This window comes from Sycon ciliatum, chromosome 1 (genome assembly GCF_964019385.1).
Source record: "Sycon ciliatum chromosome 1, ocSycCili1.1, whole genome shotgun sequence".
Taxonomy (NCBI): Eukaryota; Metazoa; Porifera; class Calcarea; order Leucosolenida; family Sycettidae; genus Sycon; species Sycon ciliatum.
Genome location: NC_088643.1, coordinates 77,904,613 through 77,921,892, shown reverse-complemented (window position 1 = coordinate 77,921,892; position 17,280 = coordinate 77,904,613). Strand labels below are relative to the sequence as shown.

General features: G+C 48.4%; 1 protein-coding gene across 1 annotated transcript in view; it reads right to left on the bottom strand.

Moving 5' to 3' along the window:
* LOC135805621 (mucin-3B-like) overlaps positions 1-5,199 on the bottom strand; it is a 99,435-nt gene extending 94,236 nt beyond the window's left edge. The window contains exons 1-2 of the mRNA XM_065319687.1: positions 4,815-5,199; positions 1,382-1,454 (exon numbers count right to left, since the gene is read on the bottom strand). Coding sequence (XP_065175759.1) covers positions 1,382-1,454; positions 4,815-4,832 — 91 coding nt within the window. The 5' untranslated portion in view covers positions 4,833-5,199. The remainder of the gene's footprint in view (positions 1-1,381; positions 1,455-4,814) is intronic.
* Positions 5,200-17,280: the final 12,081 nt, after the last annotated feature.

Genomic DNA, 17,280 nt, shown 5'->3' with positions numbered 1-17,280 from the left:
AAACGAATCTACCCGGGCCCAAAGAAGCTCATCGAATATTTTGATTTCGTGCTTCGGAAACTTCTTCAGCTGAGCACCCTCACAGCTCGCACAATGCGCTCCATTCTGATTTTCACCCACGTTCTGGCGGAACGTGGGTGAGCCTCCATACACGGTATGTCGTGAATCAGAAAACGTCTGTACGTGGGTCACTGAGTATCACGTGGTACACACACGTAAAGTACCCACGGATTACGTGGGACTAAACCTCCCTTATATCTGCAAAGCACCACAACTATGGGAAAAGTCTCTTGAAAGCACTCATTTTGTCAGGAAGATGTGTACGGATGACATCACCAGCAACCATTATGCACGTGATCTAGACCGTATGGCATACATTGCATGATCTCATGTACTTGAACATCACGTGCCCGGAATAGTAGGCCAATGTAGTCACTAGTCCAGTGCAACAATTGAGAAAATAATGGCAATAGGCACTTTGCGGTACTCCATGTGTGGAACAATGCAGATCTTCACAAGAAATAATAGAGCTGATCCAGCATATGGCGGATGGGCTCTTGCCATCATCCGGTATGCGATTGCACTATCCAAGCTCAGTGCCTGGAAGAAATAGTGTGCAAGCTACATGCATGATGCGTACATGCAAGAAAGAAGCTACTGCAAGGTTCTCGAAGGCCTTTCGTTCCCTTACTCCTCAAATTAAAATCGCGTGGAATATTTTGATCAAGGAGAACAATATCAACACCAGTGTTCCTATGTACAGATAATTTGAAGAAGAATGGTGGGTAATGCCTCTCCAAACGTGCCAGTGGCTTCATAGTTGTGTGTACGAGCACTTCCGCCGACAACCAACTCACCACACACGCACCACAAATAAACTAGACTAACAAAGTAAAAGTGGGGAGGCTTCCTGCAGTTTCATAAACAGTTTTCAAAGAGTAGAGCCCACACGCTCTCTTCCACTAACACTGCAATAGTTCAACTCATTTCACAATGATTATTAACTACGTTTCGGCAAATTGCCTTCATCAGGACTAACAAACTACATTAAGTCAGCACAGGTGCATGAAAATAACAGGCTACATTGCCATGCAGATATATTCAGCGTGCCGCTTTCTCAATTCCCTGGCTACGCTGGTTCAAATAGACATCTTCCCCATGAGGGCATCATCAGGGATGAGGAGAAGGACATGGACCAAGGGAATTTCTACATACATAGCACAGGGGGTTCAGGGCAACACTACACACCAAGTGGCCACATGCACAGGGGGTTCAGGGCAACACTACACACCAAGTGGCCACATGCACAGGGGGTTCAGGGCAACACTACACACCAAGTGGCCACATGCAACACATTTTCATTTTTTTAAGCACATCTTACTTGCTGCCAGCAGCCGGGGAGCAAAGCCATATAGGAAACTGAATACAAGGCTAACCAGCAGCCGTCGGGTTACCTAAAGCAATGCACACAATTGACAAGCAAGCATATATTCACATACCAACACACGCACACACCACATTGACCTCATGACATCAGGCATTAGAGAAAGGGGTCCCCATTTGTAGGTTCTGAACAGAACGGTTGTGCAGCCCACAAGACAAAAACTGACGAGAATTCGATTCACGGTGCCAGTAGCATAACCTAGTGCACAAGAGTATGGAGCTATATACACAGCTGGCCTCAACCATGATGGATTTATTCGTCAAGTGTGTGTGTGTGTGTGTGTGTGTGTGTGTGTGTGTGTGTGTGTGTGTGTGTGTGTGTGTGTGTTTCTGTTTGTGTGTGTGTGTGTGTGTGTGTGTGTGCATACATGTGTGTGTGTGTACGTGTGTGTGCGCGTGCGCGTGCGTGTTTGTCGTGCTCAATGAGAGCAATTTACACTTTTTGAGCTCCGTCCTGGACTCTTACCCATGGATTTCTGCCTGCCCAGGGCGACTCTGGCATAGCCAGGGTTTACCCTGGTGCCTCTGTTTACATTGTTCGGTCAGTAGTAATTGTTTGGGCCCCGGAATCACAGTTTAGCTTACAGGACAACTGAGTTGACATTGTCGCTGCTGCGTTGGCCAGTGTCCACCACTCGCAGTGGGTTGGCTACCCGTTGAGTGTATATTATAATTATGTAAAGCCCAGAGACAACCAGAACCTCGCAGGAGAGATAAGTGGGAGATCTATAGTCCATTCAGAAAAAGATGATACTATATTCGGCACCGACCCAAAACGCCTAAATTAAAACGCCGATGAAATTTTTCACAGCATCTGTCGCACTATACCATGCCCTCTACCCCACGCCGAAAATAAATCGCTGCCGAAATGTCAAAAATCGTGAAGTGCCGAAATTTTGCAGCACCGAAATTTTGTATATTTACAGTATCCTAGCTTTTGGCCATAAAGGGGTCAAATTTTGAGTTTTTTCACAATTTTTTTCTGCAGCCCCCATGGAATGCTCTTCCAATTATCTTTCTGAAGTCCATTTCTTGAAAAGCAAGCCATAACAAGAATAGGATTTTGGCCAGGTTTTGTCTTGTAAGCACTGAATTGGGAAAGGCCATGAAAATCTAATCCGTTTCACTCCACTTGCATCACTGCATTGTCCGGTTCGAACCCCAGCTGAGGTACCTTTTTTGGACCCTTTTTTAACCTCAAACTGCGGCACTGCACTGTGTGCGATAAAACCACGAAAAATCGCCAAATACGGGAGCTCGCCACGACCAGCGCTCATCTTTTTATGAATGGACTGTAGGTCAATACGCTATGTTGGCTCTTGGAACGTTCAGACATTGCTGATAACGGAGCAGTTGTATGGTGCTGAGTACTGGACCCAGTTGAAAGCCGACCTTGAACAGATTGACCACGTTCATCACCAAGTCTTGCGCATCAATATGTCAATCCCCAAGCCCCAGTAATGGCACGAGCACATCACCAACAGCGAGTTAGGTGATCGGTGGGGTGACACCATGCTCATGTTAATGCGTGTCCTCCAGCGCAGCCTTGAGTGGCTAGGTCACCTGGCCAGAATGCCCAACCGCCAGCTTCCCAAGCTGTTTGGTCAGCTGCCCATTACTCGCCCGACATGTGGTCCTCAAAGGATGCAGCTACTCTTAACCTCCAAGTCAGGGTGTCTCCAACTCCTCCTTGTTGGAGACGGCTGAAGACAGACTGCCGTGGTGTACGGAGGTCGTAAAATAAGCTGCTCCACACTTACTGGCACCACCAACAACGGCGATAGTCTGTAAAACCTGTGCATGATCCCACTCCAAATCCTGCCATCTTGCTCACCGCAACTATCTCGGAGAGCGGCTGCTTCCAATCCCCTTGCAACGCAGCTCAACGCTGTACATGTCATCAGTTTAGTCTCGAAGCAGAGGCGGCTTGAAGGTACAGCATTATTTACTACCGCAGCAGCATCAGCCACCTACCCAGCCTTCGCAAATATCAACAGCAAAGATAAACACACTGGACATCAGCCCTCAAATGCCAGACATGTCATCGCTGCATAAATTGTCACCGTGGACAATGTAATTTGGCTGTTGAGCAGCTCCAGTAGCAACAGCACCGCGAGCTCTGCACTTCCGACGTGCTCAGGACATGTCTTGGCATGGATGTGTCCCTGAAACTCTCCCTGTCTGACTATGGCTCCTTTACAGAGTGACGTGGCCCTAGTGGCAGCCCAGCATTGGTAGGACTACAGTAGAATGCCAATTACTAGTATCCGAACGTGAACTATCCAAACCATCAATTATCGTAAATGCCCGTTTGCTATTCAATTGAAGGGACGAAAACGGGATGAAAATAAGTTTTGCTGATTTCCCCCACAAAGTACTTCCCCAGGGAATGCCTGGATTACCGGTATACTTATGGGTCCTAGCGGAATCTGCGAATACATCTTACAATTAGGCGGCGGGAAGTGGTGTAGTGTGTATAGCTGAGCTGCACTTGTGCAACGAGAGACCTACTGAATCCTGCTTGTACGTACATAACGAAAGTGATGTAATCCGGGAATTTTGCCATGACAGCACGTGACAGCAACCCATCTGAGTTCTACACTTTGGGTTTCATGTGTATGTGTGTGTGTGTGTGTGTGTGTGTGTGTGTGTGTGTGTGTGTGTGTGTGTGTGTGTGTGTGTGTGTGTGTGTGTGTGTGTGTGTGTGTGTGTGTGTGTGTGTGTGTGTGTGTGTGTGTGTGTGTGTGTGTGTGTGTGTGTGTGTGTGTGTATGTGTGTGTGTGTGCTACACGTATATGCCATCCAAAACATGCCATGCTATTGGCTATTTTACTCAGAGAGCAACATAGAACAATCCCAATGTTCTTGTTTTAGGCCCTAGCATAGATGGCACTGTCTTGGGAAAGATTAACCTTTCAGGACAGCAGGACAGGGTAGCACAGTAATAGGAATGCGTACATGTACTGTATGCCATGTGTATACATTTGCGCTTGCATGCTTTGGTACACAGTGTAAATCACGGTGTAAATGTATTTGTGTATCATGCTTCAAAGGTAGAATCTGAGCATCAAAGTAATAACAAATTAGGACTTATATTACACTACATGTACAGGTTGAGTGTTGATACAACCACAATCCACAACCACAGACCCAGCGGAAGGCACAGACAGTGTGCACAATCCCCAAAAATTGGCAGGAACCAGAATTCAAAGGCATCAGAAAGTGTGATCACATTTTTTTGTCAAAGGATTTTGTAACACAGAGTTATCAGGATTGGACTTGTATACATTTGCAGAAGGGTAGCATAGGGACGAAAACATGCTGACACCACAACGTCATTTTTACCGAAACTGTTTCGATTATGAACTTACCTGCAAAAAGGAGCTCATTGTCGTTTCTCAAGACAGGCAGGTGTTAGTTTCCGCGATATGATCGAGTCCGAGGAACTGCTGCTAGACCATGGATCATACCCAGCACTACTTGTGGACCAGCCACACCACTATGCAAGCCTTTCTCCGAACATAAGATAACGCCGAAGAAAGGGCAGCCCTGAGTATGAGAGGAAGTTAAAATGCAGACCACAACGGCTCCAGCGTACTTTGTAGTACAACGCAAGAGAGTTCAGAATGATGAAAGAAAAACCTTGCTGCTTGCTTGAAAATAAACACCCATGGCATGCAACACACAGCACACTGCACTGAGCAGTGAGCACACAACAGTAGATTCGCCATGTGACCAGAAGACTGTAACGGATCTACCAAAGTCCAAACTACCACCAGCGGTCCGGCACCCGGTACCCGGACCCAACTCCGGCCGGCCCGGGAAATGGACGCGGACGCCGGACGCGGGCGTAGACAATATGTACTACATGTAGCTCCCTGGTCAGCATGATCTCTACGCCCGCGCAGCGCCCATGTCCCGGATACCGGTTACTACAACCAGGGAGTAGTACAATACAGTATTGTACTACTCCCTGATATGACTACAACTATTACCAGATGATCTGTGCTACAGTCATATGCACTGCCCAGCACGGGTTCGAATCCCTTTGTGGATCTTCTTTTGCAATAAGTAGTTACATAATCATTGACGACACTGATCTGCTGATCCCAAATGTGGCCTATTACTAGTACAAATGGGGCGACTGGACACGGGCAGTCCGGGATCCGAAGCCGAAACCAGGCAGTAGTACAATGTTATTGTACAATGGTATTGTACTACTGGCCTAGGCCCTGACCGAAACCAACACACGTGCACACGTCTTCCCTGTGCATGTGATGATGATCCAGATCAGGGAGTATTAGTAGCTACTCCCTGATCCAGATCAATATGGCTCCGAAAAATACAGCATGCTGGGCTGGCCAGGCCAGGGAGTCGTTAAATACCGGTAGTTTACGACTCCCTGATGCTAGCAAAGGATTGTCTGATGAGTGATGATTGCCTATCTGTCTACAATACTACTAGTCATGAAACTATTACATGTACATGATTGTACTGTACTACTATTATAATTACAACGAAGATGCGTGGAGCTCTGCGACTTGCGTACAATGTAACATAGACATGTAATCGCCATGTAGTCTACCAGCTAATATTAAAGTATATAATAATTATTATAACAAGGAACCGAGTGTAGTAGTAGGAAGAAACGGTCTACATACTTCCAGCAACAACTAATCAATCATCGAAACCACCCAAGAGAGCAATGGAGTGTCATGAACAATCTACTGGGTAGAATTAAAATCAACCAGGAACCTGCTGCCGAAGTAGCCGACATCACAAAGACATTTACAGACGTTGTCAACGATACCTCACTTTCTGGCAGTACACTACGCACTCCCAATGGCCCTTTATCGGAATACTCACTGACACAGTTCACACCAGTCACTGTTCCACAAGTCCAACTCCATATCCAGAGAATGAACAGTCGTAAAGCCACAGGACCTGATAACATCCCCGCCCAGGCTTACAAGCTCATCAATGATGAGATCGCCCCATCTTTGGCCAAACTATTTACGATGTCTCTTACATCTGGCGATTTTCCATCGACTTACAAACTAGCAAATGTGCGGCCTATCTACAAGCGTGGAGATAAGTCAGTCCCATCCAACTATAGAGCAATATCACTCCTGTCCCACATGTCTAAGCTACTGGAACATATTGTACACGACCAACTAATGTACTATATCTATAATGCACCGCCACCACTGTTACCCCTACCTGCTGAGCAATTTGCCTACCGCAGAGGCCACTCCTGCGAGGACTCCCGTGATCAACGACTGGATGCTCTCCTTGGACAAAGGTGATTATGTCGTAGCTGCCTTTCTTAAGTTTCTAGACATGTCTAAGGCATTCGACACAGTTAGTCATGCAGTTCTACTGAGTGAACTTCTGGAGATCGGTGTCGGTGGTACTGCCTTGCAGTGGTTCTGTAGCTACCTTACCCACAGGAAGCAACGTGTAGTCACCAAGACACAACAGGGCCTAGCATATAGCAGCAACAGGGGGGTTCCGCAAGGCTCCGTCTTGGGGCCCTCTCTCTTCAATCTGTCAGTCAGAAAGCTCCCCTCTGTACCCCAGCACTGCAAGGCTCGACAGTACGCGGACGATGTCTCCCTTTACAAAGCTGGCAAGAACGTTGAACAGTGCAAGGAGCTGACGCTCTCTCTCTCTCTCTCTCTCTCTCGCTCGCTCTCTCGCTCTCTCTCTCTCTCTCTATCTCTCTCTCTCTCTCTCTTCTCTCTCTCTCTCTCTCTCTCTCTCTCTCTCTCTCTCTCTCTCTCTCTCTCTCTCTCTCTCTCTCTCTCTCTCTCTCTCTCTCTCTCTCTCTCTCTCTCTCTCTCTCTCTCTCTCTCTCTCTCTCTCTCTCTCTCTCTCTCTCTCTCTCTCTCTCTCTCTCTCTCTCTCTCTCTCTCTCTCTCTCTCTCTCTCTCTCTCTCTCTCTCTCTCTCTCTCTCTCTCTCTCTCTCTCTCTCTCTCTCTCTCTCTCTCTCTCTCTCTCTCTCTCTCTCTCTCTCTCTCTCTCTCTCTCTCTCTCTCTCTCTCTCTCTCTCTCTCTCTCTCTCTCTCTCTCTCTCTCTCTCTCTCTCTCTCTCTCTCTCTCTCTCTCTCTCTCTCTCTCTCTCTCTCTCTCTCTCTCTCTCTCTCTTCTCTCTCTCTCTCTCTCTCTCTCTCTCTCTCTCTCTCTCTCTCTCTCTCTCTCTCTCTCTCTCTCTCTCTCTCTCTCTCTCTCTCTCTCTCTCTCTCTCTCTCTCTCTCTCTCTCTCTCTCTCTCTCTCTCTCTCTCTCTCTCTCTCTCTCTCTCTCTCTCTCTCTCTCTCTCTCTCTCTCTCTCTCTCTCTCTCTCTCTCTCTCTCTCTCTCTCTCTCTCTCTCTCTCTCTCTCTCTCTCTCTCTCTCTCTCTCTTCTCTCTCTCTCTCTCTCTCTCTCTCTCTCTCTCTCTCTCTCTCTCTCTCTCTCTCTCTCTCTCTCTCTCTCTCTCTCTCTCTCTCTCTCTCTCTCTCTCTCTCTCTCTCTCCCCCCCCCTCTGTCTCTGCGTTCTTTGCATTGTGTCCTGAATGGCAAAAATCGAGTGGCAATGCCGCCACACTTGCGGGAAATGCACTGAACGGCGGGGGGGGGGATGTACTATTGAGTCAACCTTAAAGGGGAAGTTAAGGCAAAAATTAAAATTTCACCAGTTGTAGTCTTCGGGGTGCTGAGTCGAATGGTCGTGGTCCGAGGAAGCTGAGACGCTCCCTTATTATTATTATTTATTAAATTTTTAATAGGGCATTCCCACAGGCCTAAGGCCTTCTTACGGGGTACCCTATATGTTTTTGTATAGATGAGCGGAAGTCTGATAGCGTGGAGCAAATACGAACAGAAGCAGGGAGCGAATTCCAGCGATCTGCACCTAAGAAGCTTAATGCGTACAAGCCATAGCGGTTATTAGCCGGGGGAAGAGCAAGAGACAGAGTAACCTGCGAGCGGGTGATTGACGCTGTGTGTGTGGCATTGACTCTAGTCACAAAACAGTCTGTTAAGAGCGGGCTGCACACCTTATGTAATGATCTGTAAATAAGTACGAACAATTTGAATCTCAAACGTAAGGAGATAGAAGCTAGCCTTCCTACTTGAATCCCAATCGAACTCGCGCACTTCCACCGAAACTGGGTGACTGCGCCCTACTAGATGGGGATTTGTATGCAAAATGTCACTAAAAGCGCCATTTCGTTCTTATAAAAGCACGGATGACCGCGATTGGCCCATATGTTGTAGTCTTTTGGACGCTGAGTCGACTGGTTTTGGTCCGAAAAGGCTGCGATGCAGCGTTCCTCCTTTATTCCCAATCGAACATGGTTGAAGAAGCGGTCACGTGCTCCTGGGTGCCCAAATCACCTGGTCACCACGCCAGCAGGCGACAACTTTCACACCAAGGTTCAACTCGAGTGACAGGATTGCACCCAAAAAAGGTCAAACAGGCTAGTAAGTAACCCTGCAGGCACGGTGACCAGCTGACTGGCGTACGCAGGAGCACGTGACCGCTTGTTCAACCATGTTCGATTGGGAATAAAGGAGGAACGCTGCATCGCAGCCTTTTCGGACCAAAACCAATCGACTCAGCGTCCAAATGACTACAACATATGGGCCAATCGCGGTCATCCATGCTTTTATAAGAACGAAATGGCGCTTTTAGTGACATTTTGCATACAAATCCCCATCTAGTAGGGCGCAGTCACCCAGTTTCGGTGGAAGTGCGCGAGTTCGATTGGGATTCAAGTAGGAAGGGAGCGTCTCAGCTTCCTCGGACCACGACCATTCGACTCAGCACCCCGAAGACTACAACTGGTGAAATTTTAATTTTTGCCTTAACTTCCCCTTTAACGAATGACGACCCGCGATCGGTCGTGCATTAGAGAAAGGTGTCATCACGTGTAACAGTTGTTGTTACGAAACCACAAGTAACTCGTAGTTAGTTCTCAAATTTAGAAAAGCGATCCTGTCAGCTTTGGGGCACTGATTCTGGTCGTAGTTTTTGGAGCTCTGCGTCGTAAAGTTTTTTGTACCTCTGCGGACGACTCTATCGCACAATGCTTTGACGGTATGGCGGACAGCATGGAAGGACCACCAGGGGGTCGTCATCTGGAAACCAAGGGCCAATGTTGCCGGTGCAACGGCAATGGCACCTGCTACAAATGCAAATGTGCTAAAGAGAATCGTAAGTGCACGAGCTGCGCGCCAGGACGGAAGTCGAACTGTAAGAACACCGTAACCGTACGAGAAGAGCCAGCCGTTAGTACCGTACCCAAGCCAGGGGCAGCTCAACCTGAGCAACTCGGATTTGCGTCGCCCAACCGAAGATCGACAGCCAACACACACACCGCTCAGAGAACGCCTGTGTCCGGTGCAACCACAGCGGATGACATAGCCTCCGCCGCACTCGCCGCTGCTATGTCGAATGTTTCAAGCTCTCAACAGCTAGCATGGAACCTACTGGAATCCGCGGAGCCAAGCACCAGCTCAGAAGTGTCAACTTGCAAGCATGCTGACGATGTCAGACCTACACAGCGTGACACGACAATGAGGCCGGCTACCACAGCTGAGACCCCAGAGTCACTCACGTCTGCTCTGCTTGCGGAGTGCCGACAAGAGACTGTTTCAAATTCTCAACAGCTGGCGTGGGACATATTAGACCAACAGCATGACACTGACCCATGCGCAATCCACACACATGCCCAAGCTGCTGCTGAGCCCACAACAGAGGAGGTTGCCCTACTGGCGAATTTGGAGTTTTCGCAATCCCAGCTCGCAGGGGACCCAGGGATCCACATCCGGCCTAGGGATGAGACCAACCAGGATATGGAGCCCAACGCTGCAGCCGATCTCCCTGACTTCCCTGCTGACATCCGGCAAGACTTCTCACTAGGAACAATGGACAAGGAACTCACAATGACCGCCATCAGGGAAGCCTATGCAGAAGGAATGCACTTCAGGCCCAACACCTTCAGCCCTCCTCGCGGCACTGTGGGGAAATCCTTTGTGGCGCAACTCGCCCAATACCTAGCCTGCTTTGGGAATGGCGGAGTCTTTGAGGGAGCCGCCCTGCAGATTGCCATGACGTTCCAACTCTTACTGCTCCAGAAGCCACCGGGGGCCAATCCTAACACCTTCACGGATATCCTTCAGCGCCGAATGGAAACATGGAACAGAGGTGACATCTGTGACCTGAGACAAGAATGCCGGACCATCCAGCGGCAGTTGAATTGCGAGTCGGCCACCGGGAGACCCAAGGTACAAGACTCAGCAAGACATTTCGCGTCCCTGGTTACTGATGGGAAAATCTCGGCTGCGCTACGCCAGCTGGATGGATCAGCCGAGGGTGGTCTTCTCAAGCTTGACGATCAGATTTCCGAGGAAACAGTTCGACATGTCCTCAAGGCAAAGCATCCTGAGGCAGCCCCCTTGAGCCACGAAGCCCTGATGCAAGGACCCTTCCCCACGTCACCCCACCCAGTTAGATTTGAGAAGTTGAACCGAGATGCCATACGCCAGGTAGTTCTGCACACAAATGGAGCTGCGGGGCCATCAGGAGTGGACGCTGCCACATGGCACTCGCTATGCACCAGCTTTGCGGATGCTTCGGATGCCCTGTGTGATTCTCTAGCTTGCTGTGCACGCCGCCTAGCAACAAAGTATGTCAACCCCTCCTCTCTAGAGGCCTATCTTGCATCTCGGCTTGTGCCCCTGGCCAAAAACCCAGGGGTCAGACCCATTGGAATTGGCGAGGTGATCCGTCGCGTGATTGGAAAAGCAATCCTGTCAATCATTGGAAATGATATCCAGGAAGCAGCAGGTAGCCAACAACTTTGCGCAGGCCAAGACTGTGGCATTGAGGCCACCATTCACGCCATGACGGATGTATACAACTCTCCGGATGTCGACGGTGTGCTGATGGCTGACGCCAGTAACGCCTTTAACAGCCTCAACCGTGCTGCATGTATCCACAACATCCGCCTGTCATGCCCAGCCCTAGCAACGGTTGTCATCAACTGCTACCGCAGCCCCGCCAACTTGCATGTTGGGGGAGAAACCATTCAGTCAAGGGAGGGAACCACGCAGGGTGACCCGCTGGCTATGCCAATTTATGCCATCGGCATCCTCCCCTTGATCACGTCCGTGGCTACTGATGGGGCATGCCAACATTGGTATGCTGATGATTCATCTGCTGGCGGCAAGATGGTGCGATTGAAGGTATGGTGGGATCGTCTCCTGGAACGGGGCCCAGCTTTTGGCTATCAAGCCAATCCCTCAAAGTCAGTCCTCGTAGTCAAACCTGAGTGTCTGGATGAAGCTCGAAGAGTGTTCGCCGGCTCAGGGATCCGCATCACCGATGAAGGCCATAGATACCTTGGCGCTGCCATCGGCACACCGGAGTACTGCCAGCACTTTGTCCAGAAGAAGTGTGAGGAATGGCTTGCAGAGGTAGCTATCCTCACAGAGTATGCACGCACGCAACCTCAGGCAGCATACAGTGCCTTCACCAGAGGCCTTCAGCACAAGTGGACCTTCATCTGTCGAACACTAGCTGGGGCGGCTGAACAGCTGGGACCCCTGGAACGTCACATCGCTACAGAGCTGATCCCAGTGCTGACTGGCCAACACATCGACCAAGAATACCGCAGCCTCATTGGGTTTCCTTGTCGCCATGGTGGTCTTGGCCTGGCGGATCCTACATCTCTCTCCAGTCAGTACTCGGCTTCTCGGCACATCACTACTGCGCTAGTCCATCAAATGAACACTCAGGCTGGTATCCTGGGAGAGTCATTGGCTGAGGTCAGGGACCGCAAAGGTGAGGTACGGCGTGAGCAGCGAAGGTCTGTGGCCCACCGTGCCATGGAGCTCGCAAATGATGCATCTCCCCCAGTCAAGCGTGCCATGGAGCTTGGCAGCGAGAAAGGAGCCTCAAGCTGGCTTACATGCCGCCCACTAGCACGTCATGGCTTTACCCTGTCCAAGGCCCAGTTTCGTGATGGGCTGGCGCTTCGCTATGGGTGGCACCCGGACCGACTGCCATCAACCTGCTCGTGTGGTGCAACGTTCACTGTTGCACATGCTCTCTCCTGCGCTACGGGCGGCTTCATCATCATGCGGCACAATGAGGTGAGGGATCTCACGGCGCAGCTGCTCGGTCGTGTGGCGCATGACGTCAACGTGGAGCCCACCCTCCCGCCCTTGACCGGGGAGAACTTGCGCTATCGCACAGCTGTGCGGGATGACCTGGGTCGGCTGGATGTTGTCGCGAGCGGTATCTATGGCGGCCGGTTTGAACGGAGCTACCTGGACGTCCGGGTCTTCAACCCGCACGCTCCATCAAATCGCTCATCATCTGCGGCATCCTGCTACAAGCGACACGAACGTGAGAAGCGCCGGGCCTACGGAGAAAGGGTTCAGCACGTTGAGCGGGCAGGCTTCATCCCTGTGGTTTTCTCGGCACATGGTGGCATGGGCAATTCAGCTATTTCTCTTTACAAGCGCATTGCCTCCATGTTGTCCGAGAAGACTCGTGAAGCCTACTCCTCTGTCATGGCCTGGATTCGTGCCCGGCTGAGCTTCGCCCTCCTGCGTGCAAGTGTTGCCTGTCTTCGGGGTGCCCGCCGACCGATCCACTGCCACCGCCTTGTCTCTGCTTCTGCCGCACTGGCGGTTGCAGAGGCTAGGATTGTGGTCTGATCCGGCTCAGGAGCGGTATTGTGTGGGAACTGAACTATTGTTATCGATTTCACTGTACTACTTTTTTCTCTTTTACGTTCACTTTATACCAGGCGTGGGCCATCCCCTGTACATAGGTGCCATCATTTTTCTTTGTTTCAATAAAATTGTGTTGTTTAAAAAATAAAAAAAATAAAAATCCTGTCAGCTTTTCTATTATTGTGTTCACATGGCGCTACCTAACGACACCGCTATTCAGACACGTTGTCTACGTAGCTACGTAAGTTTCTACGTAAGATGCTCGGTACCTGGTCCTGGACCATGGTACCAGGGAGCTACTCCATGGCTCTACCGGTATACCATCGCGCGGCCGGCTGGCCGCATGCGTGTGCAGACATTTTGTTGTTGCCTTTCGGATGTGCATGCACGAGGAACTAACTTCCTTCTTTGGAACTGCTTCTTGCATGAGCTGTTTCGTTTCGGAGCTGCTGAGACCTCCTTTTGCGGAATATTACTCAATGACAGGTGAGTTGACCAGTGCCCTTTGATTCATTTGCTTGTGTTGACTCTTTCATTTACGAAAAGTGTGCTGATTTTGGGTGGAATGCAATAAATATGGAAAAGCTGACAGGATCTCTTTTCTAAATTTAGCTTTTCCGCTGCCGAGGCCTCCTTTTACGGAATCCTCGATGACAGGTGATCTCTGAGTTGACCGGTTTCCTTCGATTCATTTGCTTATTATGCTCACCCTTTCATTAAATTTTACGGAAACGTGTGTTGATCTTATTCGGATTTAGATCCATTTTTATCTCTTTGCCCTTGTCTACAGTCTACACTACAGTGTGCGAAGAACGCGAGTTCACCTTCTTGACGGTAAGGCTTGTTGGATGTGTTGTCGAAATACTCATATTCATTGTACATAAGTACGTTACAAGTAATGCACTGGTCAGTGGCATACTATCGTTGCCAGTTCCCAATCTGGAGGGAAAGGTTCAAGGACCCATTGACCGAGTTTGCAAAATAAATTCGCATATCAGGGAAAATCTCCAGAGTCTGGGCTTTTTGATTTGTGAGTACCGCCGAGATTGCACTGCCCCAAATACAGTTTCGTGCCGCCAAAGCAAGAATTACGATCTGCAATCTGTTTGTAGTACCTGCAAGAATGTGGAGTACATGTATCGTACTTTCTCTGTTGCTGTTTCAGTTGCCGTCATGTTGCTAAAGAAAGGTTCAGTACAGTAGAGTGGCGCGCTGAAGAACGCGGAGCCCAAGAACATCCAGCCTGAAATTCTAAGAACACCACAGCCTAAAGCTAAGAACGGCGGTGTTGGTTTTCTGGCAGCTTGTGGAATACATAATGATCCAGTACGGATTGTTTCTAAGAACGTGCTATAAGAACGCAGCCAGATTGCAGAAAAAATAAGAACGTCCCAGACTAACCCCTTGGAAACAACGTTCTTGGGCGCGCGACTCTACTGTAGAGAGTTTCTGCGAAAGTGTGTATGAATTTTTGCACGAACTTTGCGTTCTGCACATTTTCGTAGTTTCTGGGGCCAAGTGCACGTACGATCTCACGAAATTTCCTACGACAGTTCATTTCGCGTTCCCTGCAAGTTTCACGTCCAAAGTTGCGAAAGTTCGTGCGAAGTTTCGCACTTCATGACGTAGAGCGAAAGTTTGTACGCATTTTCGTTTTGCAGAACCTCTCTAGTGACTCATTTGTTTCATACGAGACGAGTCAATGAGTCGGTGTGGCTTAGAATCTTTCGCTGTAGAAGAAATCTATTCGTATGTCTATTGGAGAAATAATTGTATTCACTGGTTATAAAATAGGTTGAGACAAACTCACAGAATAAATACCATCGGTCCCTTAGTGTTCGTCCTAAAGAAGTTCGACTGGATATCATTCATACTCACCAAAAGATGTGTAAGATTTTATTATTGTGGAGTGCCTTGTTTATCTCTCAGTACCTCCAACCATAGCCTTGCCCCTTTTATCCTCAGGATCAGTGTAGTTGTTGGAACGAGGAGTCGGACTCAGCAATGTATTTGTTTACATTTTAATACATGTTTATTGTTCCTCCTTTGCTGTGTTGTTTTAGAAAATCGTGGACTAACAGTTTGAAGTCATTGAACTACTTCCGAAGGTTGTATCAACATCAACAGGATTACCATTTCAGTGCAGGATGACCTTATCACGATAACCCATGATTATAAACCATTATAAACACAGAATCAACAAAAACATCTGCGACACGCACCTGGCTACATTTCTCAAATAAATCTGATCGAGGGTGGGGAAATCTGAAATATCTGAAAGGCAAGACAATTTTCTGACAGAGTCATGAAATTCTGCAACATGCACAGAATGACCTCCGTATAAAAAAAGTATCACCACCACCAGACCACTACTCACATGTCATGTTTCCCCGCAGAAGAACATGCAATTGCATTACATGTATGCTAGTGCCATTTTCTGCAAGAAAAGGCTTCCACATCAATGCGTATAATACGGTATTGATATGATGTGAAGGCCATCATTTACATATTGATATAGGGCATTCCATTGATTGGTGACAGAAAAAACAAAAGAAATTATAGCAATAAAAACTGCTTTATGGCGGTTTTCTAAAAAACGTTATTGTGTTGTAGTCCATGGACGGACCCCGTCTAAAAAGTAAGAAATTAACGAAATGTGATAGCCGAAAATTAAAATTTCACACAAAACCTCACAATAATCACACACAGAATGAAAAGCTACATGTACATGTAGAAGACCTTTCCCCTCGTGATCCTCTTTCCTATGCATGCATGTTGCCAATTGTTGGTGCAGTACAAGTTTAGTGTTGAAAGCAGCATTTCAAGTGTTGTGATTATTGTGAGGTTTTGTGTGAAATTTTAATTTTCGGCTATCACATTTCGTTAATTTCTTACTTTTTAGACGGGGTCCGTCCATGGACTACAACACAATAACGTTTTTTAGAAAACTGCCATAAAGCAGTTTTTATTGCTATAATGACATGTGAAAGGCCTTCTCGCTTGTGACACTGTGCTCGTTTCAATGCAGTTGTATATCGACTCCGCCGTACCGCTGATGTTTACGGCGTGGTATACGCTACATGCGCTATGTGCGATTTGCTGGACAGTTCTGTCCGTTTGCTTTTAGCGAATTCAAATAAAGAAAACAACAAAGAAAACAAAGCCATAAAAAACCGTCCTCGACATCTGCTCTTACGGCTGACACTGTTCGGGCAGATTTGCCCTAGAACTCGATCAACAATTCATACGAAATTTATGGACTTTACACCACTGCATCATAAAAGAAAAGGGGGTCACCTGACAACCACATACCTCCCCCGCGCCCCCCCCCCCCCCCACCCCGTTGATTATACCTGACAACCACATACCTCCCCCGCGCCCCCCCCCCCCCCCCCCCCCCCCGTTGATTATAACACGGTAATTGTACAGGGATCTACTTCAAGTACATGATCCACATCATGACCGAACTTACATTCTCACATGCGACAACCCAGGAATTGCGTTCACCTTACCGCCAGTATCACTATTAACAGGACAAACAAGTAAGTTCCCATGTTCCAGGAGACCAGGGTGAGAACATGAATGTGTGTACTGGAAATAAAAATTAAACATTTCGTAAATTTCGTCTGGCTACCCCATTTCGGACATTAAAACGCTTACTAAATTCAACAAGTAAATTGTGTCCCGTTCATTCTGCGGTACTGCATGTAACGTTGTGTGCGTAGTAGCCTGCGATTGACAGCAAAGTTAGTAGTTAGTACCAAGAGTAGATAAACAAGAGTGTGCAACTCGCGGATGGGTTGGCCCACGGCGGATTTTTTTGTTGACGTAATCTTTTTGACCACCCACGCGCTGCTAGTCTTTTTGGAAAGTTTTGCCTCGTGCACTTGGCCGGGCTTACATTGCAATGTCGGTGCCCAGCACGTGCTCTCACACTGCTCTGCGGCAAGAAGCGCGTTTCTCTGAAAAAAAGGTGACGTCAACAAAAAATTCCGCCGTGGGCGAGGGTATCTGGAGATCGTGCAGGAGAGATCCGGAGTTGCACACTCTTGTTTATCTACTCTTGTTAGTACGAAATGTTCTTTTTCTCACAGTTTATGAATACTA